Source organism: Trichomycterus rosablanca, chromosome 10 (genome assembly GCF_030014385.1).
Source record: "Trichomycterus rosablanca isolate fTriRos1 chromosome 10, fTriRos1.hap1, whole genome shotgun sequence".
Lineage (NCBI taxonomy): Eukaryota > Metazoa > Chordata > Actinopteri > Siluriformes > Trichomycteridae > Trichomycterus > Trichomycterus rosablanca.
The window spans coordinates 27045857-27066651 of NC_085997.1; the positions used below are offsets into that span (position 1 = coordinate 27045857).

The following is a 20795-nucleotide window of genomic DNA, read 5'->3' on the forward strand; positions in this document are numbered from 1 at the left end:
CAAACGTTGTTCATACTGCCGCCCAACACAGTCGGAAAGGTAGAGCTGAGTTTCGATACGATGTATCTAGAAACCCAACTCTGGTGCGCTAGCGTACTTTACCGCTGCGCCACCTGAGCGGCCTCTGCTCCAGCTTTGACACCACAGCTCACATGAAAGCACTGCTCATCGGTTTTTCAAATATGAGTATATAATAATCAAATTTCACTGACTTTATTTAGGACCATTCTGAAGGAGAGCAGTTATCCCCGGTATCTTCACTCAGCTGTGCTGCTGGGAGGGACTCTGCTCATTTTTGGTGGGAACACTCATAACGACACGTCACTAAGCAACGGTGCCAAGTGCTTCTCTGCTGACTTTCTGGCTTATGACATTGGTATGTATATATGACATTGGTTTATCTTTGTATATGTGATGTATGGATGCTGTAGATTTAGCTTTCCACTGCTTCCTCCCTGAACCCATAACGCTTAGCTCGTGATGGGTACAGTGTGCTCCATCTCTTCCATTTCGTTTCATAGAGAGCCCTAAACACTTATGATAAACATTGTAATTGGTAGTGTCAGACTAAATTTAGTTTGGAAATCAGTAAGGAATCAGTTTGGACATAAACATACAGGTATATTAGCCTTGACAAAATAAAGCATTTGCTTGTCATCTTAGTATTTTAGACTTCTTATTTTGTTTGGATTAATCCCAATTCAGTCTTACTCTTCTTAGTCCTTATTACATAGCAGTTCTCAACTTGGGCGCTTGTGTGGTTCAGTGGTCACACCTAAACCTTATCTTAGCTGTGCTGTCAGCTGGTCAGACATAATTGACTGTGTCTGTGATGGATTGGATCCCTGTTCATGGTATTTCTGCACTGCGTTCATTGTTTCCCCTTGGACCCTTTGTAACCCTGACCAGAATGAAGCAGTTACCAAAGATGAAAAAATGAGGTTCTCAATGTTTGCTGGCCAGTGACCTGATTTTAAAGGCTTACCATTTTTGTCCTGACCTCGTTTGTTGTGTGGGTCATGAAGCATTTCCCCAGTTGGCAATAAAGTTTTCCCAATATTATGAGTTCTAGGCGCTCGAGTGATGCAGTGGTCTATTACACTAGCCCACCTCCGCTGAGATCTGAAACCAGACCTTCCGTGACCCTGACCATGATAAAGCCGGGATTGAAATGAAATGAAACTATTAATGCTTGGTTTGATTTTTATTGTGGTTTTAAGATTTTAAAAGTCAAGAAAGAACAAAACAGAAAATAAAGACATTCAATAAACACCAGATGTAGGAATTTCATCAAAACAACCCATGCGGCCACTCAGGAGGTGCAGCGGTAAAATGCTAGCACACCAGAGTTGGGATTTAGAATACATCGTATCGAATCTCAGCTCTGCCATTCGGATGGGCTGGACGGCTATGTGAACAACGTTTGGCTGTTGTTCATCCAGGGAGCGAGTCGGATAGGGATGCAATTACGACCTCTGCTGGCTGATTGATGGCGTCTGCACAGAGAAGAGGAATAATGCTGATCAGGGTGTGGCTCTCCGTGCACAAGGCTGATCCACATATGAACTCGACTCGTGCATGTGTCAGTTCGCTCTTCTTAAAAAAAACAACCCATGCAACAATGTGTCTGTATTTTCTGTGCTTTCATACCTCAATGACTGGTATGAATCCTATTTTATCATGTAATTGGGATTTAGAACTCTTCCTTAGTAGACTGTATGAATCTAAAATACAGAACCCTTGGTTTAGAGAGATTGTTTTCTTGTTTTTACAGCCTGTGATGAGTGGAAAGTCCTTCCCAAACCAAACCTGCACAGAGATGTTAATCGCTTCGGCCACACTGCCGTCACCAGTAATGGGTTAGTAGCTAAATGATAATGTGTCTTTTTCTCACACAGGCACAAAAAGCTGTTCATTTGCACCATGTTAATTCAGTAATATGTTTATAATTTGAGCTTGTTTTGGATGGTAAGTGTAATGTTGAACATTTCATATTTTAATTATTGAAAATCTTAAATATTTAATCTGAATGTCATGTAACAGTGCTGAATTTGTGCCCATGTGTAAAACATAGAATAAGCTTTCTGTCTGGTCTCTCCTCGCAGGTCCATGTACGTGTTTGGTGGCTTCTCCAGCGTGCTGTTAAATGATGTGCTGATCTACAGGCCGCCCAGCTGCGAGGCGTTTGTAGGGCAGGTGCGATGTGAGGCCGCTGGTCCGGGCGTGCGCTGTGCGTGGAGACGGAACCGCTGTGTCTCCTGGGAACCCAGCTTTTCCAGCAGCACACCAGCCTCCTTCTGCCCCACCAAGCCTGGTACATGTTTAAACAACCATTCAGATAAGCCATTCATAATGTCAAAACTTCCTCTGATGACCACGAACTTTACAGTGTTTCAGTTTTAATGATCCCTGTTCTTTTTGTGTCACAGAAAAACTGAGAAAAACTTTGATATGTTTTCTAAATATAGGATAAAATATTTACCCCAACGGTCATCAAACCTTTTATATACGACAACATTAAAAATAAATTTACCATATAGAAACACTGTAGTTCTACAGTTACTGACTGTAGTCCATCTGTTTCTCTACATGCTTTGTTCGCCCCCTTTCATGCTGTTCTTCAATGGTCAGGACCCCTCACAGGACCCCTCACAGGACCACCACAGAGTAGGTATTATTTGGGTGCTGGGTCATTCTCAGCACTGCAGTGACACTGACATGGTGGTGGTGTGTTAGTGTGTGTTGTGCTGGTATGAGTGGATCAGACACAGCAATGCTGATGGAGTTTTCAAACACCTCACTCTCACTGCTGGACAGAATAGTCCACCAACCAGAAATACATCCAGCCAACAGCGCCCCGTGGGCAGCGTCCTGTGACCACTGATGAAGGTCTAGAAGATGACCAACTCAAACAGCAGCAATATATGAGCAATCGTCTCTGACTTTACATCTACAAGGTGGACAAACTAGGTAGGAGTGTCTAATTGAGTGGACAGTGAGTGGACATGGTATTTAAAAACTCCAGCAGCGCTGCTGTGTCTGATCCACTCATACCAGCACAACACACACTAACACACCACCACCATGTCAGTGTCACTGCAGTGCTGAGAATGATCCACCACCTAAATAAAACCTGCTCTGTGATGGTCCTTGGGGGTCCTGACTATTGAAGAACAGGGTGAAAGCAGGCTAAAAAAGTATGTAGAGAAACAGATGGACTACAGTCAGTAATTGTAGAACTACAAAGTGCTTCTATATGGGAAGTGGAGCTGATAAAGTGGACAATGAGTGTAGAAACAAGGTGGTTTTAATGTTCTGGCTGATCAGTGTACATCAGTCAGCCAACTTTCAAATCTTTATCTCTCAGCTTTATACCACTGTTATTTGTGTCTTGGTTTGATCTTGTCTCATGCTTATGCTCATTTTAGCCCCGGTAGATGAGAGATGTCATCGCTTTCCCGACTGCACCAGTTGCACAGCAAACACAAACCAGTGCCAGTGGTGTGATGACAAGAAATGCATCTCTGCATTCAGCAACTGCACTGCCGTAAGTTGTCCTATAGAGAGAGCCAGAGAGCCACACTGTACTCCCTGAGTAGTGAAGCTCAGGTCCAATGTGATGGTGTTTCTGTGTGTTCATTGCAGAGTGTGAAGAACTTCACCAAGTGCTCCATCAGAAACGAGCAGATCTGCAGCAAGCTGGCCAACTGCAAGAGCTGCTCCCTGAACATCAACTGCCAGTGGGATCACCAGCAGCACGAATGCCGTGCCCTGCCCGGTAAGCTGAGTGGGCTGTATAATTTTGAGGATAATTTACACAGTCTTGTTTAAATCATCTTGGCGTCGATTTATTGAAACATTTTATTTGGCACCCTGAAGGGTGGCTTGTCCTGAAGCGTGGATGTGGTTAATACTGTGCCAAATAAAATTGCAAGCTTATTAAATCAACTGGCAGATGAACATGAACAGGAGGAGATGATTTATGCTTAGGGACACTTTATTAAGGTGCAATTATGCTGTGTTGGACGAATTTGACGACGTCAGGATCTAAACTGTGTGTGTGTGTGTGTGTGTGTGTGTGTGTGTGTGTGTGTGTGTGTGTGCTGCAATACAGAAACAAGCTTAGACGCAGACTTGCTTTCTGTTCTGCTTATTCTGAGACACAATCTAATTCAGCTCAGTAAATGTCTTTATGTACATTATTATAACATACTGGAGGGGCACGGTGGCTTGGTTAAGCAAAACAGCTTTGGCTTTGATCCCTAACTGGAGCAGTCTGGGTTCTTTACACATGCCTAAAATATATGCAAGTCCACGAGACTATGGAACACATTAACAGGTTTCCCATAAACCCTTATGGGGAAAAAATACCTTGAAACTCAACGCCAGTCCCAGAACTAGGGCTGTCACGGTGAAAGAATTTCCCCTTTCGGTATTTAGCGTGGCTGAACACCGCGATATGCGGTATTACTGGAATTTTTTTTTGTTTTTGAAAATTACTTAATTTATCTGGATTTTAGAGCTATATAAACAAGCTTTATTGTTAAGCTATAATTCGGTATATTATTGCTTTTTAATGACAAAGATGAGACAGCTTTAAGACAAATCAAATGCGTGTTTATTGTTAAATACAGAACAGAGCAGGGATGCGCAATAAGAGTGCACGTCTTTTCTCTATTAAAAAAGGTTTAAATTTAGCTTCTAGCCTAGACTAGATATACACTGTGAAACGAAAAAAAAAAAAAAAAAAAAAAAAAAAAAAGCAAACTGTTTAGGCTAAATATTTTTAATGCACATCTAATCAAAATTTGATAATAAATAAATAAATAAATAAAACGAAACCTTTCGTTTAAAATAAAGAATAAAGTCTGTGAGACCTTAAACCTGCATTATCATGCGCGCTAGATAAACCCACATGTTCACCTGATGTGGTTTCAGAGAGGATCTGAGTGGGGTAGCGATGTTCCCGGCAGCACTAAAACTCTCTCTGATGGTGTGCTCATTGCACAAATACACACGTACTGTACCTGCATGAGACTTTAGAGAGCTGAGGAAATCTCAATTTTATTCAACGAAAAAATACATTTAAATCATTCCAGCAAGCCAGCAAGAGAATATTTGCAGGCTGCAATGCCATATTAACCGTCATTAAGTGTTTTAGTACGCCAAGGCTGTTTAAATATAGTCTAAATTACAAGTATTTATTGAGTGTGAACTTAATTTGATCATTAATAAACTTGCCTATAATTCATGTTGCCATTGTTTCCATCTTAAAACACAAAGCCTGACACTCAGCAACAACGGATGTGAACAGGTGGTGGGAAAATGACGCTCTTAGCTCATTTTCATTATGAATTTATTTAACATTTATTACGCCCGAATGTAAGCATAAAACAAGATGGACCCTGCGAGAAAAAAAAAAAAGAAAGAAAAAACGTGAACATCGCGGTTGTGACGGTTGCGGTTGGCTGGTCTATACCGCGGTTACTGCGACAGCCCTACCCAGAACCAATTGAGTTTCAAAGTACCACTGTATTAGTAATGGAAGTAATTTCACTTTAAACTAGTATTTAAAACCGTGTATTTAATATTTAACTTACATTTTCCAGGAACATCACACACCCACCAAATTTTTTCATGCATGTAAGTGGGTCAGAAGCTTGTTTTGTACTTTGGGTTGAAGCTGGGTCTCTGCTGACTAACGATTGAGTAGCTTCACTTCCGTTGTGTTTCTGCTTTTGTGGGAGAGCTTGTTAGTATGATCTGTGTGATGGCAGATTTGTGTTCTAAGCCACTGGTGTCTGTGTTCTGGCTCCTTGCTTTCTGCAGTAAACACTTTTTAAAAAAGGAGACAGACTTTTAAATTTAGGAAAGTGCTTCCATTGATAATTGGACATTTCTAGAGATGGTTTGTGTACAGTGACTTAACCACTTCTTACTTTGTATACTACTTTGTAGACTGAAATAGATCCGTTTCCATGGAAAACGCATAGATCAAGTAATATACAATAGATGCAGAATAGGCCATACCAGATTAACACGCAAACACTTAATACTAGGACAAGAAACCACACTTGGCGTAGACTGCCACACCCCAATCACCATAATACACATCCTGATTGAGTGCCCAAAAGACAACAGTGAAAGACAAAAACTACATATGTCCAAAACATAAAAGAAATTTTCATCCAGGATAGTTCAGAAATAATCCTCAATTTTCTTAATAATTTAAAACTGAAAACATATACACTGACCAGGCATAACATTATGACCACTGACAGGTGAGGTGAATAACACTGATTATCTCTTCATCACGGCACCTGTTAGTGGGTGGGATATTTTAGGCAGCAAGTGAACATTTCATTCTCAAAGCTGATGTGTTAGAAGCAGGAAAATGGGCGAGCGTAAGGATTTGAGCGAGTTTGACAAGGGCCAAATTGTGATGGCTAGACGACTGGGTCAGAGCATCTCCAAAACTGCAGCTCTTGTGGGGTGTTCCCGGTCTGCAGTGGTCAAAAGTGGTCCAGGAGAGGAACAGTGGTAAACCGGTGACAGGGTCATGGGCGGCCAAGGCTCATTGATGCACGTGTGGTCTGATCCAACAGACGAGCTACTGTAGCTCAAATTGCTGAAGAAGTTAATGCTGGTTCTGATAGAAAGGTGTCAGAATACACAGTGCATCACAGTTTGTTGCATATGGGGCTGCAAAAGGGGGACCAACACAATATTAAGAAGGTGGTCATAATGTAAAACACAGACAAATTATTTAGCATAAAACACCAATTCCTGCCATGAATGTCATAGATATGACAACATGGCGTTATAAAAACAAACAAACAAATAGATCTGTTTGGTTTTGAAATTTGGAAATATATGCAATCAGATCTCCAGACGTCGCACTAAGAGCAACTGATCTGATATGAACTTCCTTTAATGCTAATCGTACTTTTTTGTCCTGTGTGATTGTTTGCAGCCAAGTTGTGTGGAGAAGGCTGGAGCCACGTGAGCGAGGCATGTCTGCGCATCAACTCCAGTCGAGAGACCCATGACAACGGCCAGCACTACTGCAAGAACCTGGGTGGTAACATCGCCTCTTTGACTACTGCCAAGCAAGTGGACTTTGTACTGGGGGAGCTGCAGAAGTACCAGCAGCAGGAAAAGGTACGTTTTCAGTAGTGGTAGCAGGTCAAGGTCATAGATCTAATACGAGATAATGTCTGATGAGCTGGATTATTAGTAAATATCAGACAAGGTGGAACTAAAGAGCACCGCGACTCAAAGTGAAGTGTAAAGTTTAGGGATAAATCAGGGTTCATTTTTTCTTTTTTTGTCATAATATTTTACTGAATGTTATCAGTAGACTTTGTTCTAGTGCTTTTCCATTGCTAGCTCGTTCCCTTTTAAACTTTAATTCAAATATGAATTATACACCGAAAAGGCATAACATTATGACCACTGACAGGTGAAGTGAATAACACTGATTATCTCCATCACGGCACCTGTTAGTGGGTGGGATATATTAGACAACAAATGAACGTTTTATCTTCAAAGTTGATGTTAGAATCAGAAAAAATGGGCGAGCGTAAGGATTTGAGCGAGTTTGACAAGGGCCAAATTGTGATGGCTAGACGACCGGGTCAGAGCATCTCCAAAACTGCAGCTCTTGTGGGGTGTTCCCGGTCTGCAGTGGTCAGTATCTATCAAAAGTGGTCCGAGGAAGGAACAGTGGTAAACCGGTGACAGGGTCATGGTCGGCCAAGATGATGCACGTGGGGACCGAAGGCTGGCCCGTGTGGTCGGATCCAACAGACGATCTACTGTAGCTCAAATTGCTAAAGAAGTTAATGCTGGTTCTGATAGAAAGGTGTTGCAGGCTGTTCTGGCAGCAAAAATGGGACCAACACAATATTTAAAAGGGGTCATAACGTTATGCCTGATCTGTGTATGTTGGTCAAAAACTGTGTTGATTAAAGATTTAAATGGGTAGCACTGTCGCCTCACAGCAAGAAGGTCCTAGGGTCGATTCCCAGGTACAGCGGTCCGGGTCCTTTCTGTGTGAAGTTTGCATGTTCTCACCGTGTCTGCGTGGGTTTCCTCCGGGAGCTCCGGTTTCCTCCCACAGTCCAAATACATGCAAATGAGGTGAATTGAAGATACAAAATTGTCCATGACTGTGTTTGACATTTAAACTTGGAACTGATGAATCTTGTATAACAGGTAGCTACCTGTTCTGTCATCAATATAACCAAAGTGTGTGAAACATGATGTTAAAATCATAATAAATACATAAATTATAAATACAAACACAGGAAAATAAAATAAACAGCTCATCAGGATTGTGATTAACCCTAATGATAGTCCTGTATTGTGGACACCTAAAACGCGAACCTTATGTTTTCAAATGATATTTAGGTCCTAATGTCAGGACAAAATATCAGTTTTATTCATGTTAAGAAAATGCTGTTAATATTTCTTTGCAGCACTGTGTGTGTCTTCTTGTCATGCAATGTGCCGTTCTCCGTTTCTGATTTACCTCTGAGCTGTAAGTGTGCTTTTAAATTTTTTTAATAGAAACTTTCCCCCTGGGTGGGCCTAAGGAAGATTAATGTATCCTACTGGGGCTGGGAAGACAACTCACCCTTCACTAACACATCACTGCAGTGGCTGCCTGAAGAACCCAATGACTCAGGCTTCTGTGCTTACCTGGAGAAAGCACAGGTCCCAGGACTCAAGGCAAATCCCTGCAATGCCCTCACAGATGGCTTTATCTGCGAGAAAGGAATAGGTGAGGTTCTGATACACATAGTTTGACTAATTCTTTGTTGTGGCTCTTCTGATTTGTTTAATTTAATTGTGTGGTAATTAAGGAATGCAGTTTGTAAAATATTTAGTAGGTGGATGCTGACCTCCATCATCCAATCTCACATTTTAGCCATTTCTGATTCCTGACGGTGAATCCGCTGCTGGTCGCACAACCTCCGATCTGATAGATCACCCCATGCTTCCTCCAACACGTGTCCAATATGTGGACACTTCTTATCACCTGATAGTGTTTGGATATCGCATATGGAGAGTTACGCTAAGCTCCATGTGACTCCCCTCCACCTACTTGTGGAGGCACCTGGACCAGTACCTGAGATCGCATATGCTAGCTGTCACTGGAAGAGACCTTGGGTGTGTTCGAAAACCTATTGAGCTGCCTTGCTGTCTTAGTGCCTACCTAGGCAGCTGCCTCAATAGAGAGGATTCTAATAAAACATCGCCTTATAAGTCAGATTATTCGAACTAGAGCTGGTTCCTGAATCGCCCAGGTTAATGATTCGAATCTTCATACTGAATCAGAAATCACGAGTCCGAGATCTCAATTAACCCGGATCCTATGAGTCCTCTGACTGGCTGCTGCTAAGTACACAAGGCGAGTGAGCAGACTCACCGGAAACACCGCGGACTGTGATTTGGATGAACCGGCTTCACTCCAGTCCGTGAATCTAAGTAATAAGTTAAATATTTCAATAAACAGATGGTTAAACACACTGGTGTTCATTATGTGGCTGATGTTATGCACATGGTATTATTAATTTTATTATTATTATCAGTAGTAGTGGTATAGATTAGTAATGCAGCATATTTTTCCTGTAAACAAAACATAATATAGTTATATTATTATTACAGTGCAAATGCTTACAGGCTACTTTAGGACTGTACCACTTAAGGAGTATCATAGCCCTTTCACCATGGTAATTTATTAACTGTTTGTTTTGGTGCCATTGTGGCTGCCTGACTGGGTGAAGTTACCATAGCAATTTGTTGTTGATCATCCCCCTTGAACCCTTGACCCATTAATATACCCATCTGATTGGTAGCTGAGTCCACCCCTTCTCCCCCATCCTTGTTCCTATCCCCCATGATCCATTTGTTGTTATTTGTGTTTAATTTGTGTTTGTTTGTTTTTTGGTGTGTGTAATTTAAATTAAAATTAAAATATCTAAATTTATTTATTAAATATCTAAAATAAACATCTGTAATCTAATAATATGTCTGTGGATCCTTACAGTTGTAATTTATTTTATTTATTGAAAGGGTGGGGGCGGGACCCAAGTGACTCAGGTGAACCGGATCACATTACTGAGTGACTCAGATTAACCTGAGTCCATAAAATTAACCGGATTTACCACCACTAATTCGAACGCATTACTTAGACAGCGATTACATCGGTTTTCCCTTACTACGCTAGCACAGTTAGCATCATGCCATTCAAACCAATGAGACGAGGTGGCACAGTGCGCTACCATGACAACTAACATCTCCCTCAGTGTTCCGAAAAGAATTAAAATGTCACTGACAAGCCCGAACTTGCAAATAAATACACTTGTACGCATTTAAACAAATTAAAAATCAATAATAATTGGAAAATAACTCTGTTCTTTGCCCCGCATTGTTCACCATATTTGTTTTTTTTTTTTTTTGTGAGAAGTTGTGCCGCACTAAATGCTGGGATTGCCTTCACCGCTAAGGAAGCATCGGACGCGCCCTTGTTCTACACTGAAAATACCGTTAAAATTTTAAGGTGTCTTACTAGGGAGGATATTAAGGCATCTAAGAATTCGAACAGCCTACTTCTCGGGAGCACACATAGGATGATGTCAAATGCTGTCTATGTAGAGAGCTCGCTAGGTTTTCGAACACACCCCTTGTCTGACCTTGCTTCCCCTTAAAAAAGGCTAATTGTGTTTGCTAGTTCAAACACTGCACCACCTGTGCACTTAAACATGTCTAGGAATAAACTGTTACATTTCCATGCTTAGACAGTGTATAATCTTTGCTGCATGTTTTGTTTTCGACAGAGAGTCGAAATGCACGTCCGTGTAAGACCCCCTGCTCGCTGCATGTCACCTGCGAGAACTGCACCAGCCAGGCCACAGAATGCATGTGGTGTGGCAGCACCAAGCGCTGCGTAGACTCCAACGCCTACGTCATCTCATTTCCCTACGGCCAGTGTCTGGAGTGGCAGACTGGGGACTGTGTGGGTAAGTCTTTCCGCCACCTAAAACACCGGTCTGTGTGGGTTGGGATGGTAAAGATGTTTATTTAGTTCAATTTCTGCTAATGGTGTTTAAGCTGCTCTGTCAGGTCATTAAGGCTTTAATTTTTTCCAGCATGCCTGAATTAATTAGCAGTCAGCCATGAAGTGTGCACTTTATGATGACTACAAGTCTAATGATGTGCGACAACTAATAATAATGCATGAAGAGGTAAAAAAAAGAAAAAGAAAAAAAGAATCAAGACATGTAATATTTAGGTGTAATCACCAAGCGTCACTGTGGCCGAAGTCCATGTGGAGCGAAGGACAGACCCTGCTAATATGTATGAGCTTCTCTGGCCCACTACAAATCAAATAACAGAATAGTGTGAAAAATACTTTAATATCAAGTAAAACTAGTCAGACACGTTAATAATTTTTTTTAAATTCCAGTCTAGTAATGATAAGGGTACATTTAGAAAGAATCAAATCGGCGCCCAGGTGGCGCAGCGGGATATATAAACGCTGTGTAAGGACCCTGATTGGCAGATAGAGAGGCGCCTGTGCAGAGTGCATAGGTGAAAAAGGGTTCCGCTAAGGGCTGTGTGCGGGTCGGAGGAGGCGTGAGCAGCAATATACCCACCTCCAATCAGGGATCCCCCTACAGCGAAAGACAAATTGATTACGCTAAATTGGGAGAAAATGAAAGAAAATGCAAAAAGGATAAAATCAAGAAATTCAAGTTAAGACTAATTGTTATGGCAGGGCTGGTTGGCATAACCAAGCCAAAATAGAAAAAGTAATCTTCAATTTTAAAATGTCCAAAAATTGGTCTAAAAGAACGCTTATCAGGGCGGCACGGTGGCTCGGTGGGTAGCACGGTCGCCTTACAGCAAGAAGGTCCTGGGTTCGATCCCCGGGCGGGCCGGTCCGAGTCAAATCAAAGAACAGAATAGTGTGAAAAATGACCGGACTATGTGGGTGGGGTCTATAAACGCTGTGTAAGGACCCCGATTGGCAGATAGAGAGGCACCTGTGCAGAGTGCATAGGTGAAAAAGGGTTCCGCTAAGGGCTGTGTGCGGGTCGGAGGAGGCGTGAGCAGCATTATACCCACCTCCACTGCAATCGGGGATCCCCCAGCAGCAGAAGACAAATTTACTACACTAAATTCAGAGAAAATGGGAGAAATAAATAAATAAATTAAAATAAAGGATCAAATCAAGAAATTCAAGTCAAGACTAATTGTTAAGGCAGGACTGGTTGGCATAACCAAGCCAAAATAGAAAAAGAAATCTTCAGTTTCTTAAAAAAAATTGGTCTAAAAGAATGCATATCGGGGCGGCACGGTGGCTCCGTGGGTAGCACGGTCGCCTCACAGCAAGAAGGTCCTGGGTTCAATCCCCGGGCTGGGCGGTCCGGGTCCTTTCTGTGTGGAGTTTGCATGTTCTCCCCGTGTCTGCGTGGGTTTCCTCCGGGAGCTCCGGTTTCCTCCCACAGTCCAAAAACATGCAGGCAGGTTGATTGGAGACTGTGATTGGATTGCCCTGTAGGTGAATGGGTGTGGGTGTGTGTATGTGTGTATGTGTGGGTGTGTGTATGTGTGTATGTGTGGGTGTGTGTGTGTATGTGTGTCTGCCCTGTGATGGACTGGCGGTCCGTCCAGGGTGTTACTGTGTGCCTTGCGCCTATTGAAAAGCTGGGATAGGCTGAGAACGCATATCAACACAAAATACTTAAACAACGCTTAACAAGGGCTATAGACTAATATAAAAATTACCTACCCTTCCTGCCATGAATATAACTATTGTGTAAACACGACGTAAAACATCGAAATAAATAAATACAATACATTTAGAGCTGAAGCATTTATTCTTAAAATGTAACAATAAACATTCTGACAAACAACAAATCATGAAGCATAAAATCCCATAATTTAATAAAAAAAACATTTAAACTGGCGATTGGGTGGTGCAGTGGTCTATCAGTGGTCATCACCACAGAGCGCTAAAAGTCCTGAGTTTAAATGTTCTTTTGGTGGGGTGTCTAGCGCAGCGGTCTCCAACCTTTTTTGCACCACTGACCGGATTCATATAAGATATAATTTCACAGACGGACAAGGGTGGGGGATTTAAAATAGAATAACTATAGAATGGAAAATCAGTGTGAATCCTGAGCTTTTCTTTTGCTGCAACTAGACGCTGCTCCCACCTAGTGGTAATTGTGGACAATAACACCCAAAGAGTATTGGAAATTTAATTGCAGGGCAGCTCTAGCCTAGTGGTTAAGGTGCTGGTCCAGTAATCAAAAGGTTGCCGGTTCAAACCTCTTCACTGCCAGGTTGCTGTTAGGCCCTTGAGCAAGGCCCTTAACCCTCAATTGCTTAGATTGTGTATACCGTCACAATTATGTAAGTCGCTTTGGATAACAGCGTCTGCTAAATGCTGAAAATGTAAATGTAATTACTATTGTATTGATCTCTAATTATTTATTCTTTCAGTGCGGCCCGGTAACAAATGACCCACGGACCGGTATTGGTCCCCGGCCCGGTGGTTGGGGACCACTGGTCTAACAGACACAGTTGGCTGTGCCTGACGGAGGAAAGGTTGATAGGGATACACTGTAGAAATGCAGCCTCTGCTTTCTAGTGGATAGTTCCAGAAGCTGGAAGTCATTGCACGTTTGTCAAGCATATGCAATTCAAGCATAGTGCACTAGATATAACAGGGGAGTAGTAAGCAGTGGGTGGTCTGAGACACAATTGGTGTTTTTTTTCCTGAATTATAGCACACACCCTGTTCGCCGGTAAACCATAGCCTAGTGGTTAAGGTACTGGACTAGTAATCAGAAGGTCGCTGGTTCAGGCCCCACCACTGCCCGGTTGCTGCTGTTGGGCCCTTGAGCAAAGCCCTTAAACCTCAATTGCTCAGACTGTATACTACAACTGTAATGTAAGTCGCTTTGGATAAAGGCGTCTAAACTGCTCGTTTGTTGATTATTTTCCTACTCGTTTTTGCTATATTTGGGCAGCTGTTGTACCAAAACCAGGCAGTTATGCACTTGTTTTTGCAGTTGATACATTGTAGAGTGTTGGACTCCTCCTCAGTGATCGATTATGTGGTGTGTACAGTGACCCTTGATTCTCAGAAGTAAATGTTAGCAGTCGAGTTGAGCAGTGAGCTCAGCACAGGGGTTTTCAAAAGTGCACACTACACATAAGTGTGTAATCATTTATGCCAAAACACACAGGCTAGATGATGTTGTTTTCTGTAGGAGTGAGAGAGATGGTGATCTGTAGCTGCTATAAGTTCTAAATAGATATGTGTTTCTGCAGAATGAAGTGATTTCTTGGAGTGATGGTTTAGAAATGAAGTAGTGCTGGTGTTGGTGCTGAAATAAGACCTGCATTCAAAGCTGTGTGTAGGAAATACGTTAGGACTGGATGGACAGCCCAGCAGGCTTGAGTCAATTGATGATACTATCAACAATCTGACTGACTGCATCAATCCACAAAGAACGCCGTAAAAGGGCAATTTTTTATCAGGCCAAAACATTATAGCTGTAAATTTCACCAAAGTAAGTAATGTACGTCTAGTAATCTGTGTTTCAGGATCAGCTTGAGGAATTAATTACACAACAGCTTCCTTTAGAAAACAAGATTGTGGGAGAAATACTGTCAGGACTTGGCCCCAATTCACCGCAGGGCAACACACACACACACACACACACACTTTTACTCTCGCTTACTTACACCTCTGGGCTGTCAATTAATCTTTTTTTATTTTTGAGAGGTTGTCAGAAACCAGACAAAACACAAATAAAGACAGAGGATGTGAGAACCACCTCACAGATATACATACAACGATGAGCCAAAACATTAGAACCACCTCACAGATATACATACAACGATGAGCCAAAACATTAGAACCACCTCACAATATACTGTACATACAACGATGAACCATAACATTAGAACACCACACAAATATACATACACCGATGAGCCAAAACATTAGAACCACCTCACAACTGTGGCAGTTGTAGCCTGGTGGTTAAGGTACTGTACTAGTAATCAGAAGGTCGCTGGTTCAAACCTCACCACTGTCTGGTTGCCACTGTTGGGCCCTTGAGGCCCTCTAAAACATTGGAACCACCTCACAAATATTCATACACCGATAAGCCACAACATTAGAACCACCTCATAAATATACATACACCAATGAGCCAAAACATTAGAACCACCCCACAAATATACATACACCTATGAGTCAAGACATTAGAACCACCCCCTAAAAATGTGCACACCATGATCAGGAATAGATTACATTTTTTGCTGATGGTAGTTACTCAGTGCCCAAGTATTGAATGCAGCAGATATGATCACTTTGTTAATGTTCACTTAGTGGTAGTGCATTCTGCCCTGTGTTGGATCGACGCCCTGTGACTACTGGTTTAATAAAGTATAATTGCTAGCTCAGATACAGACATTCTGTATCTCATTGCTAGCTCAGTATATAAATAATACATATAATAAATGTAATAAAGTGTAATAAATAAATGGCCATACCAAATACAAAGAACTTAATGTCAGTGTCAGATGTTCCTTCATTGTTATGCTGCGTCTGCATAGTCATGTTTTAAAATAAATGATAAACCTCCCAGAAAAGTGAAGACTGTTCTTGCATCAAAGCGAGATGAACTTAATATTCAGTAGATTCAGAAAGTATTCCCCTTCATTTTTTGCACTTTACTGTATTGTGGATTTGGATTTTTACTATCCATTGTTGCCCTTTTACACAAGCAGTCCACCTGCTGCTGTTCGAATTGATCGGACATTGAAGCTCTGATCTTCAGATCTGCTCATAATGAGCAATTAGTGTTTTAATTGATCCATGTAAAGCATGCACAGGATTGTCTGTACAAATGACAAATACTTATGAGAGCTTTGGTTAAAACACTCTTTTTTACATTTGGATGTTTGGAAATGATTCACTGAGGTTCTGACATTTTACAAATACTCTGTAGACTTGTTACCCTTTAATAACCTATTCAGGTCTGATTAGTAACTTGGACAAAAGGGCCATTGATTATAAAACCAAAATGCAAAGTTCTTATAGTTTTCATTTAAGTTTTACAGCTGCTTTATCCTGGTCAGAGTCACAGTGTATCCTCTTTTCTCGAAAACACTGGGCGCAGTGCAGTAACACACCAATTACCCCAGCTCATTGCGGGCATCGGCCATATCCCCTCCCTTCAGATATAACCAATCATGTCTGTATGTAGGCCCTGTCTGACTGATAGTATTGCCTGGGGATTCAAACCCTGGGTCCCAGCTATAGTGGTCTAGAGCAATTTACCGCTGCACCACCCGAGCACCCGTTCTTCCATATTTTAAAGAACACATAGATTGAGCTGTTCATGTTCTGTATTTCATACTGTCAGAAACAGAAAGGCAGTGAGTGTGAGTATAAGCCACTTCCTGTCACTCATGCTGAGCTGCTATTGTGCTCACTGCTACAGAAAAATAATTCAGATCTCTCAGCCCGAAGTGGGTGATGTGAATCTGTAAATCTGTCTGACTGAGAGAGAGACTTTTCTCACCAAAATGGATCTCTTCATCTTGCGAAGAGACGGTTACTCAGAACAGCTCAAATCCAATCAGACCAGTGTCATTTGTCCTTTCAATATTTGTGCCACTTTTTGGGGAAGGCACTTTATTTTTCTGTCTCATGTTATGGGTTTTAGGCACTAAGGTTTTGGGCACTTAGGGCGTCTCCCCACCAGCTGTTTCACCTAAAATTGTTTAATACATTTTTATAAACTTTCAATGTGGAACAAAAGTCTGAGAACACTAGTAAACATGGTTTTATTTCAGACTCAAATGTTGCTTTATTGGCATGACAAATATGGACATTTGTGCAGTGGTATCTTATAACTCAACATCCCCTAAACTCAAAATCTTTGAAACTCGATGACCTTCGTCGAGAAATTTGTATCCTAAAACTCAGTTTCCCTTAAACTCAACGTGTTCTGTTTGTTTTTTTTAAATGTTTTTATTCAATTTCAAATTGGCAAATCGGCTTGAGCGGTGAAGTAATACGGCATCAAAGTGTGTATATAAGATCAATCTGCATTTGTGTGGAATAACTGTCAGATTCACTCCGAAAGCTCCACATGTATCTGTGTTTAGCTATATTGTCCTCCTGTTTCACTTTTAAACTTGTGTTACAGCTCAGGGTTCTGCTGAATTGTAAGAATCGGCTTTTTTCGCTTATAGCTAAAAAAGCTTAACGTGGTTAAATGTATTAAAAGAACGACATATTGTGTTATTTTCAGTGTATACGTGTCAAAAACAACCCCATTATTTTACATTAGCCTAAAATGTATGCGGTTCCATGTACCATGGAACACATGAACAGGTTTCCCATACATCCTTATAGGAAAAAAATACATTGAAACTCGACGCCTTTTAAAGTCCCATAAACAACTGACATTGAGTTTAAAGGTACCACTGTATTGCCAAAGCTTAGTTACATATTTAGAGAAAATAATAACAAAAAAGTATGATATATACAAATAGTTACAGATATACATACAATTTTAAGAAAAATTGTGTTTTATTTTACGTTTTTTTCTTATTTAATACATTTAAATACATTTAAGCTGATCAGGTCAGTTTTTTTGTACAGATGGTACAAAGGTACAAGCCTTTCCATTGAAGCACATGCTTAGACGACTTTGAACATGTGGATTTGATCAGGAACGTGTTGCCATTGTTCACCTATATAATACCTGTGGCCATACTAAATACTTTGTCAACTTTGTCAGTTTTCAAATGTTCACCCATTTTTATACTGATTGATTATTTGTAATAAAAAAAAAAAACTATCACTTTTTTCCTGGTTTACGATGTAGATGTGCTTACGATGTAGAAGTGATGCTCCTGCTTTCCCCTGTTCCGCACAGATGATGTGAATTCTTTTTGGTTTTATTGCACTAGGTTGTCCTTTATTTTCCATACATTTGTATTAATTATAGTGCTGACTGGACATTTTACTGTGTAAAAATGATGAATACCAAAACTGTTATTATTTAAAATGCCATCATCCCACCTGCTGGTAGAAACACATTATGCCACCAGACACCAATCCACCACAGTGGATTAGATTGCCTGTGGGTTTGGCAGTTCCCTCCACTTGTTACTAATAATGTGCATAAAATCAAGCACACATTATGTTTTCTTCATAGACAAATATTGTTGGTAGAATGGGTACTATAAAGAGGCGCATCACTTTGTGTCATGATTTGTATGAAATACAGAAGCAACATGTTGGAATCTCAAATGCATTTATATAAGGCAGTGTTGTTAAAGTTTTGAACACCATGATATATAGTTATATTATAAAATACATAATATAAAATATTTCACACATATTATTTAAATTCTATTCTGTGATTGCACTCCTAACATTCTTACAATCTCTTTCCAGCTCAGAACTGTTCCGGCTTTCGGACATGTGGTCAGTGTCTGGAGCAGCCTGACTGCGGTTGGTGTGGTGACCCCAGCAACACGGGAAAAGGGCAGTGTGTGGAGGGCTCGTACCGTGGCCCGATGAAAAACCCATCTAAAAACAGCCACGACATGCTGCTCGACCCCTCCATCTGCCCTAAGGATCATGGCAACGAGTGGGCTTTCATCCAGTGCCCTGGTAAATACACATGTCAACACATCATCCATCACAGTAACACAATAACACACACTTCATCTGTAGACTGTCACTTTTCTGTGTTCGTCACAGCCAGTGTGGTGTCATTTTTAATCATAATAACAACTGCAATATATTATAAGTGTTAATCGAATAGTTTAATCAATTGTTTGTATTAACACTGTGCACTGTACATATATTGTTAACACTTGATCATTGACACACAAGGTAGGGCATCAAATTAAACCAAATTGCCACCATAGCAATTAAAGGAAAATGTACTTATTATCTGCTGCATGTTTGGACCTGATAATGATGTCATTAAAATGAGAGACTTTCACATTTATTTTGCAAAGCGATGACAGCATAGTGACAATAACGTGTCTTGGTTATTTGTTAAGGGTCAAAACAATTTGGCTTGTGGACACGGACCCTGCCCTACATGGACTCAGATTTCTATAGATTCCCTGAATCTTCTCACAATATTATGTACAGTAGATGGTAAAATACCATAATTATTTGCATTCTTGACCTATCTTTGCAAAGACGAAGCCTCCTTTTATACCCAATCATGATACCATCACTTGTTACCATGTTGCTTGCTTATTGTGGAATATTTTGAAATGGTGTAACTGGAATTTTCTGTAAACTTTTGCCCTGGTCTAACTTTTTTTATTGGTCAACCAATACATTAAATCGTTTTTTCATACTTGGTCTGTAGAGCCCTTCATAGTATAGCAAGAATTTTAGCAGCAATGTCTTCTCCAGATTCAGGTCTATAAATAAAACATTGGAACAGCCTTGAACATGAGTATGCAACAAGTTTAATTTCATCTCTTTCTGGGTTTCAGCTTGCCAGTGTAACGGCCACAGCACATGTGTAAACGGCAGCGTGTGTGAGCAATGTCGGAACCTCACCACCGGTCCACACTGCGAAACCTGCATGCCCGGTTATCATGGAGACCCCACCAATGGAGGAAAGTGCCAAGGTCAGTAATGCTTTCAACTCTATGAAAAACGAAAGAACGTGAAGGGAGTAGCATGGTACTGGTAAGACTGTGTGTATAGTTTTGCCACTGGCAGGTGTAAAGATGAGGTCGGAAGAGGTGTGTGCTAGTCTGCAAGGGCTAGTAAAGGTGTCATGCAGCAAAGTGCACAGCAAAAGGAGTGTACGAAGGTGAAGGTGATCTTGTTGTGGTAGCACCTATTTAGGGGTATATTAGGCAGCAAGTGAGCAGTTAGTTATTCAAGTTGATGTGTTGGAAGCAGGATAAATTGACAAGCTGAAAGATTTTTGCATTTTGACATAGGCCAGATTGACTGGCCAGAGAGTTTGGGTCAGTGCATGCCCAAAATTAAATGTATTTTGGGGTGTTCCCAGTATGCAAGGGTTAGCACTTATGAAAGTGTTTCAACAAAGGACAATCACTAAACCAATGACAAATACATGGGCTCCAAAGGCTCATGGGGATCGAAGCTCAGTCTGACCCCATTGAAAAGCTACTGCAGCACAAATCCGGCTGACTATAATAGTCATCAACACAGTGCTTCACAAACTGCTCAGAGTGCCCATGCTGTCTCCTGTTTACTGCTAACAACACCATAGTGCAATAGGAGTATGTGGCCTGGGCTGTTATGTCTCATTTTCCTTGACATCATGTAGTCATTGGATCCATGTGAGTCACTTACCTGGGGGAAGACATGGCACCAGGATGCACTGTGGGGAGGGGTGAAGCCAGAGATGGCAGTGATTCTCCGAGTAATGTTCTCCTGGGAAACCTTGGGTCCTGGCAGCATTATTCACTAATTCCAGTGGCCTCCTCATAGCCTTCAAATTCCCCACATTTCAATTCAGTCGAGCGTCTGTGGGATGTGCTGGCTGAACAAGTCTGATAACTGAAGGCCCCATCTCTCATCTTACTGGACTTAATGGATCTACTTTTAACATCTCAGTGCCAGATACTACAGGACACCTGAAGAGGTGGCAGGTGGTTTTAATATCATGGCCATATACAGGGGTTGGACAAAATAACTGAAACACCTGTCATTTTAGTGTGGGAGGTTTCATGGC

The 20795-nt window shown here is 41.2% G+C and overlaps 1 protein-coding gene across 1 annotated transcript in view; it reads left to right on the forward strand.

The window, feature by feature from the left end:
- Positions 1 to 20795, forward strand: part of atrnl1b (attractin-like 1b) — a 177536-nt gene that overhangs the window by 34903 nt on the left and 121838 nt on the right. Inside the window, exons 10-19 of the mRNA XM_063003062.1 lie at positions 222 to 376; positions 1775 to 1859; positions 2106 to 2314; positions 3429 to 3547; positions 3646 to 3778; positions 6974 to 7161; positions 8572 to 8785; positions 10845 to 11027; positions 18509 to 18727; positions 19576 to 19713. Coding sequence (XP_062859132.1) covers positions 222 to 376; positions 1775 to 1859; positions 2106 to 2314; positions 3429 to 3547; positions 3646 to 3778; positions 6974 to 7161; positions 8572 to 8785; positions 10845 to 11027; positions 18509 to 18727; positions 19576 to 19713 — 1643 coding nt within the window. The remainder of the gene's footprint in view (positions 1 to 221; positions 377 to 1774; positions 1860 to 2105; positions 2315 to 3428; positions 3548 to 3645; positions 3779 to 6973; positions 7162 to 8571; positions 8786 to 10844; positions 11028 to 18508; positions 18728 to 19575; positions 19714 to 20795) is intronic.